This window comes from Fusarium keratoplasticum, chromosome 14 (assembly GCF_025433545.1).
Source record: "Fusarium keratoplasticum isolate Fu6.1 chromosome 14, whole genome shotgun sequence".
Classification (NCBI taxonomy): domain Eukaryota; kingdom Fungi; phylum Ascomycota; class Sordariomycetes; order Hypocreales; family Nectriaceae; genus Fusarium; species Fusarium keratoplasticum.
Genome location: NC_070542.1, coordinates 730,859 through 748,404, shown reverse-complemented (window position 1 = coordinate 748,404; position 17,546 = coordinate 730,859). Strand labels below are relative to the sequence as shown.

At 51.2% G+C, this 17,546-nt stretch overlaps 4 protein-coding genes across 4 annotated transcripts; 1 reads left to right on the top strand and 3 right to left on the bottom strand.

Annotated features, from left to right (window-relative positions):
- Positions 1-1,135: 1,135 nt before the first annotated feature.
- NCS57_01482100 (uncharacterized protein) lies at positions 1,136-2,380 on the top strand (the record flags this gene model as incomplete). The annotated part of the gene is made up of 1 exon (XM_053064407.1): positions 1,136-2,380. The coding sequence occupies one exon, from the start codon at positions 1,136-1,138 to the stop codon at positions 2,378-2,380; it is 1,245 nt and encodes a 414-aa protein (XP_052906291.1).
- Positions 2,381-4,028: 1,648 nt separating this feature from the next.
- Positions 4,029-6,155, bottom strand: NCS57_01482000 (RNase H type-1 domain-containing protein; the record flags this gene model as incomplete). The annotated part of the gene is made up of 1 exon (XM_053064406.1): positions 4,029-6,155. One exon carries the CDS (start codon positions 6,153-6,155, stop codon positions 4,029-4,031), a length of 2,127 nt encoding a protein of 708 aa, XP_052906290.1.
- An 809-nt stretch (positions 6,156-6,964) lies between these two features.
- NCS57_01481900 (uncharacterized protein) lies at positions 6,965-8,563 on the bottom strand (the record flags this gene model as incomplete). The annotated part of the gene is made up of 4 exons (XM_053064405.1): positions 6,965-7,150; positions 7,211-7,613; positions 7,675-7,958; positions 8,024-8,563. 4 exons carry the CDS (start codon positions 8,561-8,563, stop codon positions 6,965-6,967), a joined length of 1,413 nt encoding a protein of 470 aa, XP_052906289.1.
- A 3,352-nt stretch (positions 8,564-11,915) lies between these two features.
- On the bottom strand, positions 11,916-13,278 carry NCS57_01481800 (uncharacterized protein; the record flags this gene model as incomplete). Its single annotated transcript, XM_053064404.1, has 2 exons — positions 11,916-12,428; positions 12,937-13,278. 2 exons carry the CDS (start codon positions 13,276-13,278, stop codon positions 11,916-11,918), a joined length of 855 nt encoding a protein of 284 aa, XP_052906288.1.
- Positions 13,279-17,546: the final 4,268 nt, after the last annotated feature.

The window sequence follows — 17,546 nt, the reverse complement described above, 5'->3', positions numbered from 1 at the left end:
TGGCCTCAACACTATATATCAGGGATACAAAGGATCACGGGCATCATCAGGCAAGGAAGGGCTATATGAGAAGCCAGCTAAAGGGGCTAAATAGATGCTATCGTAGCTAAATTTATATGAGGGACCGTCTAGTAAGGCGGCGGCCTTGGGAGCTTAAGTAACGGCTTTCATCATAGATATTATTAATATCATTAATATTATCGCTTTAGGCATCGCCAATAGCTTCATCCCGCTCCTTTTTAGCTTCAGAAATCACTTTTGACGGTCACTGAAACTCAGAGGATGAAAAAGGCGGCTATTTAAGGGGGAAAAAGGGCCTCGTTGATGTCCCGGATTTTGTGACTGTCCCATAATTTTGTGGCTAACCTAGCTTGCTAGGTTGGCTCGCCTGGGCCTTGGCCCACATGAGCCAACGGGTATAAACCTTGACGGGCAATCAATGAGTCTCTCTCCCTTTCTGCTTAGCTTCCTGGAGTAATGCGCTAGGCTCTATATAGATTAGCCGCTTCGCACTTCCGAAAATGGATGGATTTTGTCCGCGAAATTCGTGATTGGCTGAATCCTAGCCCCACTCTTCCGAAAACGGCCCTATTTTGTCCGCTAAATTCTGATTGGTCACCAGACGGCAGAGCGACGACGAGGTTGGCAACTTGGAAGTGCAATAATGCCACAATAAGAGCAGAAGTAAAAGTAAAAATAGTTTTCCCGATATTATAAGATCTCATTAAGTAGATTTAAGGCCCGGTGAATGGTTTTTACTAACTTCCTGCCTCTAGGCATAGTCGGGTTTTCCCTAATTATGTGGTGCTTTTTTTTCTTTCGCGTGGCGAAAGAGTGGTTGTTGTCGCAGGTACTGGTGGGCCATGACGGGGATCAAATGAGCGCTTGATTTTCTATCTAAAGGAGTGAAGTGAGTCAGTCTCTTATACCTGTGTTCAGTCTGCCGATCTCATAGGCAGCAGGCCGTTGCCTGATGCTAGTTGTGGTGTAGCGTTCACGCTGACCGTGAAGCTATTCACGATGGTTGTGATCCTGGCTCTCGACGGTTGTGCATGGTACACATGGTATCAACTCGGGACTAGAGGATGACCCTAGACCTTCTGGAAACAAAGCCAAGCTTCTTGAAGCATTTTCGATGAGAAATACTCACAATATCAAGAAGAACATCCATGATTGGACGCCACTGCATTACGATACAGTCACAAATAAGGAGAACGCCGTGTGGAAGTGGACAACGCCGCGGGGACTTAAGGCTCGAGATCTCAGCGGATCGATTCCCCTTCAATACGCCGCCAAGAATGACAGCGCCCGGATGGCACGGGATATGCTCCGCAGAGGCGCAGATGTTGACTCACAGGCCAGAGACGGCAGGACTCCTTTACATCTTGCGGCAGCTCACGGCCAGCTTGCCACGTTCGAGGTGCTGCTGCAGGCCGGGGCAGCTCTCGACATCAGGGACAATGTTGGAAGGACACCGCTTCACTTGGCTTCGTACGGGGGACATGATGCTATTGTTGAAGAGCTTGGGAGGCAGTCAAACAAGGATATTCGTGACCGTAGCGGCACAACGGCAATACATCTGGAAGCCATTGCGGGAAACGACCAGACCGTGAAGTTACTCATCGACCTCGGCGCCAAATACGAAGTCAGGGACCGCGAAGGACAGACACCACTTCACTGGGCAGCGTCTCTAGGGCGTATAGCTACTGTCCAAGTTCTAGTGAAGCAAAAGGAGCTGGACTTGGACGCAACAGACGCGAGCGGCTTCACGCCTCTACACAAGGCCGCCGAAAATGGAGAGTTGGAGATCATGAAGCTCTTGATCGACGCTCACGCCGATGCCAACATCAAAATGAAAAGCCAGGATACAGCATTGCATCTTTCCATTCGCAATGGGCATATGGAAGCTGTACAGATACTACTTGAAGCGCAGGCTGACGAGGAGGCGATAGGCAAGGGAGGCAAAACGATGCTGCACTTGGCGGCCCAGAAGGGGCATCTAGACATTGCACGGTTGTTCGTTGAGAGAGGCGCTGACCTGGAGGCCACTGATGAGAAGAAGTCTACACCGTTGCATCTGACTTCTTCGTCTGGGCATCTTGATCTTGTCGAGTTCCTCGTGGGGATGAATGCGACTATGCAGGCCGAGGACGACCTAGAGCGCACGCCACTACGCAGGGCAGCGCGAGCCAAGAAGTCGGATGTGATTAGGCTTCTTGTTGGAGCGGGAGCAGCTGATAGATGGCCCGAGGCTTTTGGTGATGAGAGTCCGGAGGACGTGGTTGAACAACTCGACGGTTCGAGTTTGCGGAGATTCATCTTCCGCCTGGGTCACCCGGACAGTGATTTGAGCTCCTGCGATTCGACAATATCAGACTAAATAAGAGTATCCACCGGTTTCTTTATCCACTACCGAATCACAAAGTCCTTCACGTCATATTCATTGCTATGGTGGGGTGGCAACTCGTCGGGACTAACCCCTTGAACAGGGGCATCGCCAACGAATCGATACCGTTCACCATCAGGCCCCAGAACAAGAAATAGGGGACTCCCAGCATAACAACTTCGTCACTAGATTGTGTGGCGCAAGGCCCCAACCCACCACCAAGATCCCAACCACAAAGAATCAGAGCATTGTCAACAGACGATTTGCGTAGGTATTGGAGAGCAATTTGCAAGTTTTACGTTACACCAATGTGTCTTCCGTTAACGAGAATTTTTAATATGTTGTCTATTCCTCTCATAGGGAGCCGTTGACGAGAATAAGACGTAGGTCTTAAGCATTGCCCAGGTGTACGAAAGAGACTCATGTTTCGGTTGGCTCGAGAGGGCATGAACCTCCAGATTGCAAGCAATTTCTTAGTCCTATGGCCTAGGAAAGAGTGTAAGAAGCCGGAAATTAAACTCCTCGGCCGGTAAAGGTATACAGATGTGACGTTTAAGATCCATTGGAGCAAGTCAAGGACCGGACCGGACGAGACGCAATACTTGGTCCTGCTGGCCTCGTTGAGCCAGAGGTTTAAACAACAAGAACCGTCAGCAATTAGGCAGAAACAGAGAAAAACACCTCACTTTCTTGTGGCAGAAAAGCACGATCTGACTGGCAGATAAGCTGACGTGGCTTGCGCTGTACATAATAAAGGGGGTAGAACTTGATGAGAGGTCACCGGGCTATTCAGCTGGCTGACATGCAGGCAAGCTGTTACAAAAGGCACCAACAGTTTTTGCAAGAGACTCCTCAACTTCGCTTTAACTAGACCTGACTGTCTCCTATGGCTCTAGGTCTAGTAGTTCTTCCTATTGCCACGAGGGCCCATCAGCGGTCGTATCAAAGCATCTCAGCCTCGAGCCCTGGCGACAAATCAAAGAATGACTAAAGATTCCACGCCAAACATACTTTCTATACTGCTTATTAGTGCCATCATTTCAACAGAATCAGCCGGGTTGAACTCATAGCTTGAAGTCGGGGGTAGGGAACCCCTCTAGGGAGACGCGTCTGGGCCAAGTTTCCGCACCTCCCTTACGTACAGAGCCTTTGCAATGAGCCTTTTGACCGGCCTCCATAAGTTGGCCTGATTTGCCACTTCCGTGATATTCCAGCAGTCTTGTGCGATGCTAACCCACTGCCAAGCTCGGCTATCAAATGTGGCTGTCTGGCAACAAAACACTCCCTGCCTTAAGTTGATTTTGGGAAGTATATTTCAGCAAGTACAGTCCTCCCCTCGACTATTTTTTTCGGCCAATATTTATAGCTGGTGAATCTCTAAATTGCACATTGACTTCAGACCTGTTTTTCAGACAGAGCGTCAAAATTCTCAAACTACTTAAGCCACTTTCCCAGCTTTCTGGATACACTTGCTAACGGCCAATGAAGTCTTGATTAGCTTCTCTCCCACCTCTCAAGGGTTAGCACAATATCATCATTATTATCAAATACAATTGCTCGCACAGCAAATTAGGTGTTGAAAAGGCGGGCTGACTTATCATCGCTATTCCTCATGACCACGTACAAAAGGAAATCAGTTCAGTCAGTCCAGAAGGCCACACATGGCCAAAACCACCTTGTCCGAGCCCTCTTCCCCATTCACATCTCCAATATAGCCAAGCTTGCCTGACCCGACTTGGGCAATTACCACTGCAGCTTCATCAAATGTTCCCTCTTCAGTGTACCAGGCCGCTGATCTCTCCATGTTCTGCACAAAGAGCGCCTTCTGGCTATATGAGGCGGGGAGCCGGCTCGCCAGGTGGTCGCCGACACCACCGCAGCGCAAACTGACTGTTGCCCGGTGATAGGATCCTCTCTTCCAGGGAAGACCCAGTTTGGCAAAGAAGCGATTGAACTCGCCCTCGTTCACCATGCTGCTGAAACAGCCTGCTAGCACCACTGTGGCCCCCTCACGGAGGCGGTCTATGACGCGCTCCCAGACTTTCCTCTGGCGTGTGAGGCCTCCATCCACGACAAGGATAACGGACGGAGGCGAATCCTGGTCAAGTATGGTGAGGGCGGCTTCTGGCGTCGTGGCCCGCTCCATCTTAGCCTTGGAAGTGATATGCGAAACGAGGCTTCCAAAACAAGCGTCGAAGAGAGACTCATACTCGAGGCAGAGCGCAAGGATTCGAGAGCCTGGTTCGGTCTCGGCGGTCGCGGTTTGCGAAGAGCCTAACATGATATCTTCAAACTCAACCTTGGCCGCCCCGTTGCGAGCTGCCTGTTTCGCCGCCGCATCAGCATCGCCATTCAGCTCCCTCGGGATCTTCCAAAGATCAACACGCAGTCCCTGATGATGCCATCTTTCCACCTCGCCGAGTAATAGATCCCACAGATCTTTGTTCTTGACGTTACCACCGGTGCGCGTCTTCCACCCTTTTCGCACCCAACCTTTAGCCCAGCCGGTGGCCCCATCAACTAAATAGGTTGAGTCGGTTGCAATGACGATGCCGTCGTAACCCTGATCCCGCCAGTCACAGAGACGTAGTACGGCGATGGCTGCCCGCAGTTCAGCTCGGTTGCTGGTCGCTACGCTGTCATCCCCAAATGGGCCCTTATCCTCGAGTCGACCGGACACAATGCAACTCTTGTCGTCATTCCCAGGCGTTCCGCACACTACGGCCCAGCCTGCGCTAGGTTCTAGCTGCCCATTATTCGTACAGGCACCGTCGGCGTACGTGAGTACCTTTCTTGGGTCATTGCGGCAAACAAACCGGATCATCTGACCGTGGCTTATAGGAGTTGGGGGGAAGAGCTCAGCTGGGAATGTTTGCACCGGAGGCTTGAACCTCGATGGAAACACCTTTCCGGTCCCTCGCGTTCTTTGCAATGTTTCTGTATCCTTTCTTGGGCCTTCCGATGGCGCGTTGCTCAAAGCAGCGGCAGCGGTTGTACCTTGATATACGTTGGTGAATCTCGAGGTCTCCGCATCAATCATCAGGATGGCATCTTCGGTCTCCTGCCAGGCACGTAGGCACTGATGGAGAACTAGATGCGCCTCCTCTTCAGAGCCAGGGGTACAGAAGGGTGGTGGGGGAGGAGTCTCTTCCGCGACCAAAGCTTCCCAGAAGTACGGATTTGCATCATGTACCATCCGAGAGAGCCTGCGGTATTGGCTTTGTAATTTGTCAGCCATTGTCTGGACGTCAGGTACGTCCATGGTTCGCATTTTTGCTCGTACAAGCCTTCCCACAGGTCGATCGATCGTGGGATCAGGCTCGTCGTACCCATACCCGAACCCAAACACTGGCCCTTCAGACTCGTGGTATGCATCGATGTCGAGAAAAAGGCCTAGCTTCAGAAGGGTGAGGGCCACGAGGTGACTGAGGCTGAGGGTTCCTGAGCAGAATATGTCGATGGGCTCGAAAGGGTCGGCCCCGTGAATGTCTAGGAATGGTAGCGTGTCATCGTCCCAGTCGTAATGTCCGTTGTAATGATCCTTGTCGTCAATGGTGGCCCACCACTTGAGAAAATCGTAGCACTCCTGCTCCCGGCCGAGCTGCAGCAGGAGGTGGGGGATGATATCTCGCACACCCAGCTCGTCCCTTCGACTGAGACGCAGGAGGTCGTTGAATTGCCCAAGAGCACTGTCCATGGCACGCGTCGTATTGGTTCTGAGGAGTGCGTTGACGGCGGTGAACCGCGCCCTCTTATCGTGGACCTTCATGGCTGCGGAACTGAAGCTGGGAGCTTTTGGGCTTGCTGAAGGTTCAGGTTCAGGTTCTATTCCTCCTCGGTTTTAGCCGCCATTTCTCGGCAGCCATGCCCGGTAAGCGGGGTTTGGCCGACGGCCGAAGCGCTCCGAATGTTTATCCGTTACGCCCCACTTCGCCGACGCCATTGGGCGTTGGACCAGCTGTCTTCAAACTTCCCACTTTTCCTCCTAAACCTCTATCTCCAACGGGCTACCAACCTCTGTAGATCGCGGTTCGAAATACTAATGTATACATGCTTTTAGGCTCCTATAAGGCGAGGTATACGCCTCGTGTATGGGTCTTTCTACCTACAGTCTCCTCCTAGCGCTCAGCTTCGTCTGGTTACGGACTGATCCTGAATTTGTCGCAGGTACTGACGGGCCATGAGGATCAAATGAGCGCTTGATTTTCTATCTAAAGGAGCGACGAAAGTTAGTATCTTATACCTGTGCTCAGTATACCAATCTCATTGACAGCATCTGTTGCCCGATGTCAATGATGATGCCGTGTTTATGCTGACTGTGAAACTGTACACGACAGTTGCCGAGACATTCAGTCCAAGGCCGAACCCAGGTACTCTTTGCACCAGGCTGCCGTTATGAGGGTGGCCCTTCGAAGCCTGCGTTCTAAACATGTTAAACATTGTCACAAGGAGTCAGTATTATTGAGAGACGGGTGAAAATCGACCCAGCATAGCACCACGCGACATGGCCAGCGGCAGGACGCTGAGGTCGAGCACGAGGGTCTTCATCTTTGTTGCAAGGCCTTAGATATATACATTTTAAGAACTGGTCTCCGCTATAATCGTCTCGATCCCTTCGTCCGATCCAATCTTGAGAACATATCGCTTGTACCAAGGCCAGTATTCCTCAAGTGACCATTTCCTCAGTCTTCGTAGTGCGGCCACGATCTGAAACGTCCGCAACACACTGCGTGTGGTCCCGAATTCTTGATTAGTCCAGAGTTTCTATATTTCAACATGTCAGCCTTCATAGCGCCCACAGAACGACAAGAGTAAAGGTCTTACCGTCTTGCCGTCAGCATACGTCGCCGCCACCATCTTCCACTCATGACCATTCACGATGATACCCGGAATAAATGGCAGCTCACGTAGTCCTTCTGGAGCCGCCTGCTCTGCCAGCAACTTCCACTGCGCTGCCAGCCAGATGCCAAGCTGGAATTCAGCCTTGCGCTCCTGGCCGCCGTACCGCTTCGTCTCGATGCTAATGGCAATGGGGCGGTCTCGCAGCAAGCTGAAGCCAGTGTGGTTGACAGATGATTCTGGGCTGTGTCGCTGGAGATGTTGAACAGCTCTCTGGGTGTTGGTCGGCTCGGCTGTGTCAAGGATGGGATTGATGAAAATGGCATAGTCGACTTTGGACGAGTAGATGTGGGATACGCGATAATTGGCGGTCATGCTGGCGTTCATGCTGGGGAACTCAGGTCAGTGCGCATAATTCTTGCATGAGAAAACGAGTACGAGAAACATACCATGCCGTAAAGCTGATGGGTTGGCCCGGTACTGGCCGTCGGTTGAGAGCAGCATGGAGGAGAGGAGAGTGCACATGGTTATTCCAGCATGTCTCGTCTACATCTGCGCCCTGGCATTCCTTGGCTATGTCGACAATTTCCATGATATCATTGAGGTGCTTTTCTGGGAATCTGGCGTCGATGGTTTCGGGGGACGCCATGGCTACATCATCCGAGTCCATGTAGGCCGACCCGCGAAGTAAGGCCAATGATCGTGACGTTGACTTGAGCCTTTCGATAGATGGCTGCACATATTACCATTACCAGTCAGCATCGCATATCACATGCCAGCTCAAACATGGACACAAACCCGAAGACTGTTGTGGATGACGCATAGCCCGTCATTAATCTCTTGCATCTCTGCGACCAGTCTGATGAGCGACTCGGGCATGTCGGCATCATCCACATCCATGGCCACCGTCTCGAGGCCTTGCGGATCCAGCCGGAGATGTGACGCCAGCTTGGATGGCGACGAGCGGCCCGAATGCTGGCTTCCTCCCATGAGAGATTGCGACGAGAGCGACGAGAGAGATGGCGTTTCGCTCTTGTCGGCAAGCCGCAGTGGTCGTGGCGTATCATCGTCTACCTGGTCATCAGGCGCCGTCGCAATCTTGCGCTTCTTAGGCGTTCCGGGTTGGGGCGGCATTATTGAGTTGTGGTGATGGTGCGGTTGGATCTCGGAGACGGGCGGTGAGGGGATTTGAAGATGAGAGTGCTTGCGCTTTTGCGACTTGAAAGCTAGGATACTGAGCGAGCCATCTCTAGCGTGACAAGAGTCGGCAGAATCGTCACAGGCTGGAATGTTTTCAAGCCATTTGGTTACCGCATCGATCAACGGCCGAGATCCCATGGGCGACGAGGACTTTACTTGGCGAAATTTGGAGGATTGGGCTCGGGGAGGAGTCGTTCGTGATCAACTTGGCAATTAATTTCTTACTTGGTGGTCGATCAAATCGCCGTCACATCATCAAGCGACAAAAACAGGTTGCTCGGAGCAACGATTGATGGTGGTGGGGCACGGAAGATACTATAGCCGGCTCCGTCTTATGCCTGGGCACAAGTTCAGGCTCAGCCACACTGCATTTCGGAGACCTGTCAAGGTATCCGGTACCTGCTGCGGAGCGCGTTACAGTGGACTTGAAGAAGAGCCATGCTAAAGAAAAACCAATCGGTGGAGGAAAAAAAAAAAGTCGCTCGGAGATAGCATCTAGGCTCTTCTGGCAGCTTGTGACACATTGTGATAAGGCAGTTCTATTCGATGTTGATTTTTGTTGCGCGTTGTGGCTGGAGGGCAAGTTGATAGAGGGCATGCAGTTACTCGAGATATCATCAAGTCAGAAATCTGTCACATCGGCGTCTGTGCCCAGACTCACCGACGCCGATCGGTAGATCCGCCGATTGCCGGCCCGACAACTTTCATATGGCGATATTGGGACCAAGGATGATAGGGTGTTCAGAGAACAAAAGTTTTTCTGAACAAGATAAAAAATAATATCAGATATAGAGCGCGATAGCTGTAGCCGCATGAACCTAGTCCCATATTTTTAACTACCCGGTGACATGAGTTATTGGAGTTTGGAATAATTGTCGGATTGAAGCTTGACGAAAGGCGACTGATACACTGGCGCCTGGGCGCGTTTTCTGACTAAGTTTTCAAAACGCGCCTTTCTATTGGCCACGGATGGGTTTTTGCGGGCTGTCACTTGCACAAAATGGCAAGCAGACATCCAGCGCTGTATCGGTATGATTGTTTGGTCTCAATGCTCACTGACCCCCTCGTTCGGTTGAGCTTTATGCGCAAAACGAACCTTGCCTGTTTTAGGACGTCGCTGTGGAGCCGACCAGGATACCATCTGGTCCAAGCCTTGCTATCATTGATCAGAATCAAAATAAAAGATGTTCCCAAGGGATAAACCGGTCGTGCTGGGTTTATGTTGGCAGAGGGGATGCTTGCGTTGCCTTGAACAGAGTGAATGTCACGTCTGGTAATGTGCTCAATGGTATTGAGTGTAACCAAGTTGTATTGATAGCTGAGGTAGCTGGTACATAAGAAAGTGCAAATGAGCGTGTGCTATATACTCTGGGTTTTTTTTTTCCTTACTCACGGGTGCACTTGTGAGGCTCACCTTTCTCCCAGTGAGGCTCACCCTGGCGACCGTGAGCGGCGGTCCGACTCACTCCTTGGCGGGTGAGTGGTGCTCTTGACACGTGACCACTGACGTGGGGTCGTGATAACTTGTATGCGTCATAAGCGTATCATTTACATTATTTATTTGCTTTGGTTAATTGCATAAGTAGCTTAAACCTTCTAATTATTAAAGATAATAACTCAGCATTTTAGAGAAGCAAACTATCTTACTTTTCCCCTTTACACCTAACTCTTCATTTGATCAATTAATTCCCCTACTATTGAATATGTCAGACCCAGATATTATAGCTGAAGCTCATCTTGCCCTTCAAGCCTTTCAACGAAATGCGGATCGACATCTCAAACTACTTGCAAAAGCCAATAGAAATAAGGCCCATCGCCAGCAAAATCGCATCTTATCTCAACATAGAAAGCTCGAGACGCCTTCTCCATATAATAATAATCCGAGAGCTGAGGACGATATTTCAGCCAGTACTCGCCACTGGCTTCAAGCACTGGAGACTCTTACCGAGAAACTAAAGGCATTAATACAAGAGAAAGCCTTGCTAAAGGCCCGGGTCCGAGGCCTTCAACAGGCAAATGAGATACTACGTCAGCGCCAGACGCCAAAAAGGACCCGGCGACAGAAACGAGACACCATGATAAAAGAGGAAGGAACGCAATCAATTGATCAGATCGATATGGATGCGCACCGGATGGCTGAACCCCCCTCGACAAGTCGTCGCCATTGTCGCCGCCGTCGTCATCAACCAAAGCCAGCGCGACCGGCCGTCAGACGCTGCAGAGTGTGCGGCAAGACCGGTCATAATGCAAGAACCTGCCAGGTACCGGATCAAGACGTCGGCGGAAGACCCATAGTCGGCAGTTTCAATTGATCAGATGGTTTTTTTGCCTAATGCCATCCTAGTCTGGTTATCTAGTCCAACCCTTTCTAGCTATAAAAGATCTCGGCCACCTTGAGGTAAATACGGCATAGCCGGATTGACTCCATCCCACCCCACTTGATCCTCTCCCCCAGCCAAGCCCAAAGCTGGTAATGCCGTTCCCTGTGATCCCCGGCACTTGCTATCTCCCCAAGGTATTCGTCCTCCTGCAGTATCCGCCCTACCCGTGACCATTCTTGGCCAAAGGCAGCCATAAAGGTGGCGAGAATCAACCCTAGAAACTGACAGCTGGAGCTGGAATCGGACTGTAGCTGTTGAATTGGGCCCTGTGCGCAGAAATTGGCCCAATTAGGCAAGAAGGAGGGGGAGCTGCGTATATCATAAGTGGCGATGACCTCAGACAGTCAGATTGAACTCAACAAGAACAACAACACAATTGTAGTCATCCTGGTGCCACACGTGCTTTCCGACAGTAGCTGCCAGCTGTTGTCCACGCCCTCTTCCCACTGGCTGCAGAGCTCCTGAGGCACGAGGCAATAGAAGCATGCCCCAAAGTCCGCAACCCCTTTTCTTCTCTGGAGGAACTGCTGCATTGCAAGAGCCTGCACCTGGCTGCGCCTCAGTTCCCTTCTCGCGCATCTACTCACCACCCGACACTCGCCAGGCTTATGATCAAATGGTCTAGCGTCAAAGCAGCTGACAATAGAGGCACCCTTGCGCCTGCTGTCTTGCCAGACACTGCCGGAACCGGCTCACCTCCACCTTATCCTCCCTGGCCCGAGCGGCAACTAGATCGCGGACCGACTGCATTGTGAGATGCCGTAGTCGAACCTCCCTGTCCTCCTCGTCTTCAATGTCAGACTGGCGTCCCGTCTCGGCAGCTAGAGAAGATGCAGTCGAGAGGCAGACGTCACACTTCTCCTCGCCCCTCTCGCAGCCGGTCCGGTCCTGGCGTCCGTCAAGTGCCCGGTCAAGAGCGATCCGCCGGCACTGTGACCCCGAGAGGATGGTCCGGGCAGCTGGCTCAAGCCACTGGTCAGACTTCATCTGATCATATGCTCCCCGCCTGGCTCGCAGTATAATAGCCTCGCTCGGCAGCCCATCTCGGCCCGCCCGTCCACTCTGCTGACCATAGTCCCCAATCCGTCGCGGCATCTCGAGATGGATGATTAGCCGGATATTAGGAATATCGATACCCATCCCGAGTGCATTGGTGCGACGATAACCCGGCCACGCTGGTGTAGGCCCCGGTCCACCCCTTCCATCCACTGCCGCAGCCGTTCTGCCTTATCGTCGGCCGTGCTGACGTCGCTATAGTAGGCATCGCACACCAGGTCCTCTGCAAGCGCCTGCGTTGCTGCCTTTGTCTGGCAGTAGACGATGGCCTTAGCCGAGCTGGCGTACTGCCCAAGCTTCTGATCAATCAGACCCCGGACCGCCCCTAAAGTGGTGGCCCGTATGTTTTGACCGCTGCTGCTGCCATCATTGATGTCAAATGTGTGCACGCCGTAGCTGATATTGGGCCGGCTTGTGGGACTATGGAAAACAGTTGCCTTTTCAGGTGAGCAATTGATCAGATGGAAGAACCGTGCCTCGTCGGCGACGGGCAGCGTGGCTGTCAGGTAGACCCTCTGAACGCCTCGCCGAGCTAGCATACCCATCTCCTGAAGCTTTGGCCGGTACTTGAGCGTGCCTTAGAGCGTGGTGTGGCATTCGTCAATGACGATCCGGTCTAGCTGGGCCTGGATATCAAGCGTGTCGAGGTAGGTCTGAAAAACGCTTAGACAGTGCCGTTTCCGGTGTCACGAATATAAGGTTGGCGTAGCCGATCATCTGATCAGATCGCCACTGAGCCGTGGCGATGTTCATGGCCCTGCAGCGATCTTATAGATTCCCCTGTAGAGGCACAAGAGGCACCACGACCACAGCCACCCCGCCTGGGCAACTAGCAGCTGGCAGCTGGAATAGCAAGCTCTTGCCGCCGCCGGTGGGCATAATGGCAACGATTGGGCTCCTGTTATGCATGATAGACCTCATGATCAGATGCTGCTCTGGTCGGAAAGTGGCGTTACTACCTAGCAGCCTCCTGAGCTCGAGAGATAAGTCGACCCTTGCGGAGCTGCTTCCAGCGGGCAGCCTGAAGTTGCTGGAACTGCTCTATATCAAAGCAATTCTGCTGCCTCTTCTTACCCGCGGCGACGGTCCCTTCCCTGCACGCAAGGCCGAAGGAAAGCCAAGCAGGCAGTGCCATTCCTGATTGAGCTGCCGGAAGCTCTCGCGGCGCTGGTATGTCTCAAAGTTGGCTTCTTGAAGACCCCGGCCGTAGACCATGCCTGACGTCCACGCTGTATGGCCAGTCTGCTTCACGATGGTGTCCTTCTCGCCCAGACCCTCCTGATCAGATGCCTCGTCATCACTGTCGCCGTCGCCATCATCGACTTCATTGTAGAGGCCCTGGCTAGTGACGGATGTATCCCGGATGAACCGACGGCCGATTGCTGTGGCAATATGCCTCCAACTAATACCAAGCATTCATACATGGGCAAACCGTTTAAACGGTCGAATATTTCCTTAAACGTTTAAATGGTTCAAAAATATTGCAAATAGTTAAATGAACGAATAAATAATTTAAACGAATAAATAAATGATTTATGACGGTAAGAAATATCTACCGCGCCTACTCTAATACTAGTCGAAATAATGCCCACTATTATCGTTAATGTCCTAAGAGTTAACTGTCGGATACGAGGGTGGTCAGTCAAGATGAATGATGATCTTAAGACGGAGAATAGATTCGTGATTGATTCAACTCTGTCCCGTCGTCTTCTTCCTTCCTCGTCCTCATTATATTTGACGAGGCGAGGCCATGATACCAGACCCGCCGAACCTGCAACAGATCTGTAACACCACTCTGACTCTCGTGGTGCACTCTTGTGACAATCTGGGTAGAGGCATATGCAACAGCTGGCGGCGCATGCGGAACTGGCGGGTAAATTGCTGGCTAAGATTTGCGTAGGATGATATATTCGCAGGACTTAGTAATATAATATTCAACTCCTGCGGCAAAAGCGGGAGCTAGTTGTATACTAAGCTAACCTCGCGGAGAAAATAAACTATGTATCCCCGATACTTATATTACTGCCCTCGCATAAGCATAATATTCACGTGGACGTGAATACGAGCAATCAAAGACTCTTCGGTAGGCATAAGCTAGGGCAACCGGGCCGGTATAGGGCCGAAGTCGAGCTAATTATCCGCAGAGAAGAAATACGGCTCGTCGGCGCGGCGTTTTTTATCCTTTTGATAATAACGCGCACAAATGCCATCGCAATCGATCTTCATCTAGAACCAACTCTCTTAGCATCGATTGTAAAACTGCATTTGGTCATTATCCAGCTCTATCTAGAACTCGCAGAGGATAGCCTTATCGCGACTAGTTAAGGCGCAAGCTTCTAGATCTCTATTCCATACCGGATCTTATGCGTGGAATACCGCTGACTCTTTAGGTAGAATCCTCACCGGACTCCGAATACATCGTGGCGGCCTCAACGATCGAGTTTGCCTTTAAGATCATCTCGGCCGCCCTCCTATGCCAAGAGCTAGACCACGGCGACCAGTCCTCGGCCGTGCAGAAGGCAGCCTCGAGCGATAACGAACAGGGCCCTCATCCACGGAGTCATTACTATCGCCCTCGTCCCCGTCCCCTAGGTCAGAGTCACACTCTACCCCTATTTACTCCAGGTACCTGCGTGGCCAAACGGGCAAAAGCAGCAGGTTAAAATAGTCCTCGGCGTCAATATCGGACTCCAAGAACTGGCCCCAGTCATCTCCTTCCTTAACTATCCCATCCCCATCTGGAAGCCCACTCGGCCGCGGTCGATCTTAGCTCGCATCTACATTCTGTGGTTAGCCCGAAGTACTGCGACCATTAAGTAAGAATATCTGCCACAGGCCCCTCCGAACCTTTAAACGCGCCGACTTGAGATATTAAGGGAGACAGTGACACAGTCTCGCCTGCACGGCGTCGTGAACGATAGCCGCGCTAGATAGCAGCCCGCTTAGCCCTCGCCCCGGCCTTAGAAGGATCATCTTGCGAGTCCTTCCCGGCCCTATGGAACCTAGCAGCCAAGTAAGAGTAATCCAAACCAGTTGTGCTGCTTCGGACAATAGATGGGTCAGAATATGAGGCGATTGGATGGACCGTTGGCTGCACGGGAGGTGAGGGAGCTAGAGCACGAAAACGCCGCGTGCTTTATTGGGTTAGTGGAATTGGAGTCCCCAGCACTACGTGCGGCTGGCTAATTGACTCTCCGAATAAACTCCTAGCTGTATGAAGTTGCCGTAGCTTTAATGGCGATATAGGCTGGGTTCCGGATCTCTCATTAGGAGGCGATAGGCCAGCATCTCCGTCGGTTCTTTTCGGGGCAGATCTCTCAGCTGAGGAAGGACAGGCGGCCAGGTTCCTCAACGTCAGGACCGCACCTTTGGACCTGGCACGCTTAATCAGGTTAGGGAGGCATATAGACTATACCAATGATGTCAGTTACCTCGGAATTGCGCTGGTCCCGGCATTCCAGGCATATTGTAGTTTAATTAGCAGATTTCCTCCTGCTAATGAAGTCACTTGCTGGTTTTATTTGGTTGCAAGACGGGCAATGGACTCCAAAATCAGATCCAGGGCTCAGATTACCCCTAGAATCGGAATCCATCCTCAGTCATACGGTGCATCGGGATCGATAATGGAAGAAAGGTTACTTGGCCAAGCAAACGAACAGATCGCCAGGCAAATTTGGCGATGGTAAACAAAGAAGTAAACAAAGAAGCAGTGACAGATAGTGGCTGGAGGATACCCACCTTTTTTTAGAGCCGCCAACCAATCCAGCCTTCTTTAGCGACCGGTAATACAAAGTTTGGACCAATCAGATTCCGAGAAACTTATTTATCCCTATCCGCACCAAACCCTCATCATTCGGGAAAACTTATGGATTAACAGGAGAGGCAAGCCGGTCGCGGCTTGCGCATAGAGCCTTGAGGAACGAAGATGGAGAGGGTGGTTTTCATAGTGCTTTACAGCATTGATGGCCGAGTCTGCTAAGGAGATTTTCACAAGTGTTATTCATAAGGTTACGTGGGGCCGTCTTTGGTGGCTTACACTTGAAGTCCAGGGTATCCTGGTGGCGCAGTTTGAAACGCTATGCCCTGCAACGTCATAATACTATAAAAAGCAAAGATGGTATGAAAGGGCGGAGAAAATGAGGGGATGGTGAGACAAGCATGATGAAATATTCCAAAAATTTGATCATAAAACAACCAGGAATATTCCTTCAAAAGAAGACACATTCGATATCAATCAATCAACACACTGCTGCTTGCTGCTCATCATTCCACTTTTGACCGTTCAAGCACGCTCGGTTCGACACGTTGCTACACAGAGCATCTAAAGCTCCGGAAACTAAATTATGGCAACCTCCACAGTTCAAGTCGAGTTCATTTGCCAATTTGGCGCCAGGCAATTCACACACAACCACAGCATCGCCCGAAGTCTTGTCATCGAGGCGAATCGTGCCGGACGAGATGCCGAATACAACGAACGGTTCGCGCAGGCCATGATGCCTCTTATGAAGGAGCATGAATCAGCATGTCGCAGTGCCTCGGGGGCTTTCTGTGAATGCTGCGGGCGGTTTGCGACAGACATCCTACAGAGTCCAATATCTATGTTGCACGGGGATAAACCTCGCATTGTAGTTTGGGTCACCTCCTTGTGTGGAAGCGGGCAGTATGAGATCCAGATGCGACAGGAAATGCAATTAATGATGCAGGAAATGCGGCAAGAGGAGGAGATGCTTGGTGAGGTTTTGGGACACACTGATTGCCTGGAGGTCAAGCTGTGCAAGGTATGCGGCACGACTGTGGGAGTGAAGCGGTGCGATAGATGTCGTGCAGTGGCATATTGCGGCAAAGACCACCAAAAGGCGGACTGGAAGGTTCATAAGAAGGCGTGTGTGCCGAGAGAATGTCAGCAGACAAGGAGAGCCTGGAAGGAGACGGGGACAACATCAGAGATTGTGGATGGAGTGAGGGAACAGACAAGTTGGGTTCACATTATGGTTGATGAATAGGGCAAGCTGCATTGTTATGTACTTTCCTGATGAAAATAATTGCAACAGACTACCATTTATGTAGTTATTCCTTTTCCAGAAATTTTTTGGTGGGTTGACGGCTTCGATGTGGCCAGTTTGGCGAATCTGATGGCAAAGCGACAATTCAATCAAGGACAGGCGTCGAAAGGTTTATCAAATATTGGTTTTGGATTGGATTGGGTGATGTTGATCACATATGTAGGTATCTGCGGGAGATGGGGTCCTTTCAAGGGTATGCCGGCACATCCTCGTCGAGGTAGTGTAGGAAGCGAGGGGCCCTAAAACACAATGCAAGATTGAAAATGTCATGCGATGGAGACGCAACCTTGCGTCTGTAGAATCATGTATCCATCATCACCAAATGACTAGTTCGCCTCTGTAAGGTATGTGTGGGAAAGGACAGAAGGCATCGAGTTGCGGGCGATTCCGGGCCGGGGGCTATTGTAGGAGGGAGCATCAAAGGGCAAAGTGGAAGATTCACAAGAAGGTCTGCATGCCCAAGGATGAGTAATGTGGGCGAGGAGGATTTGCGTACTTTGGGGGATATTGATGGCCGCCACTGGTGGATGGACAACAGATATCTCAGTCAATTTGTTGCTTTACAAAGTGACCATTTGTTGCTACAATAAGGGGATTTTTCGAGTGGATCCCTATTCAACT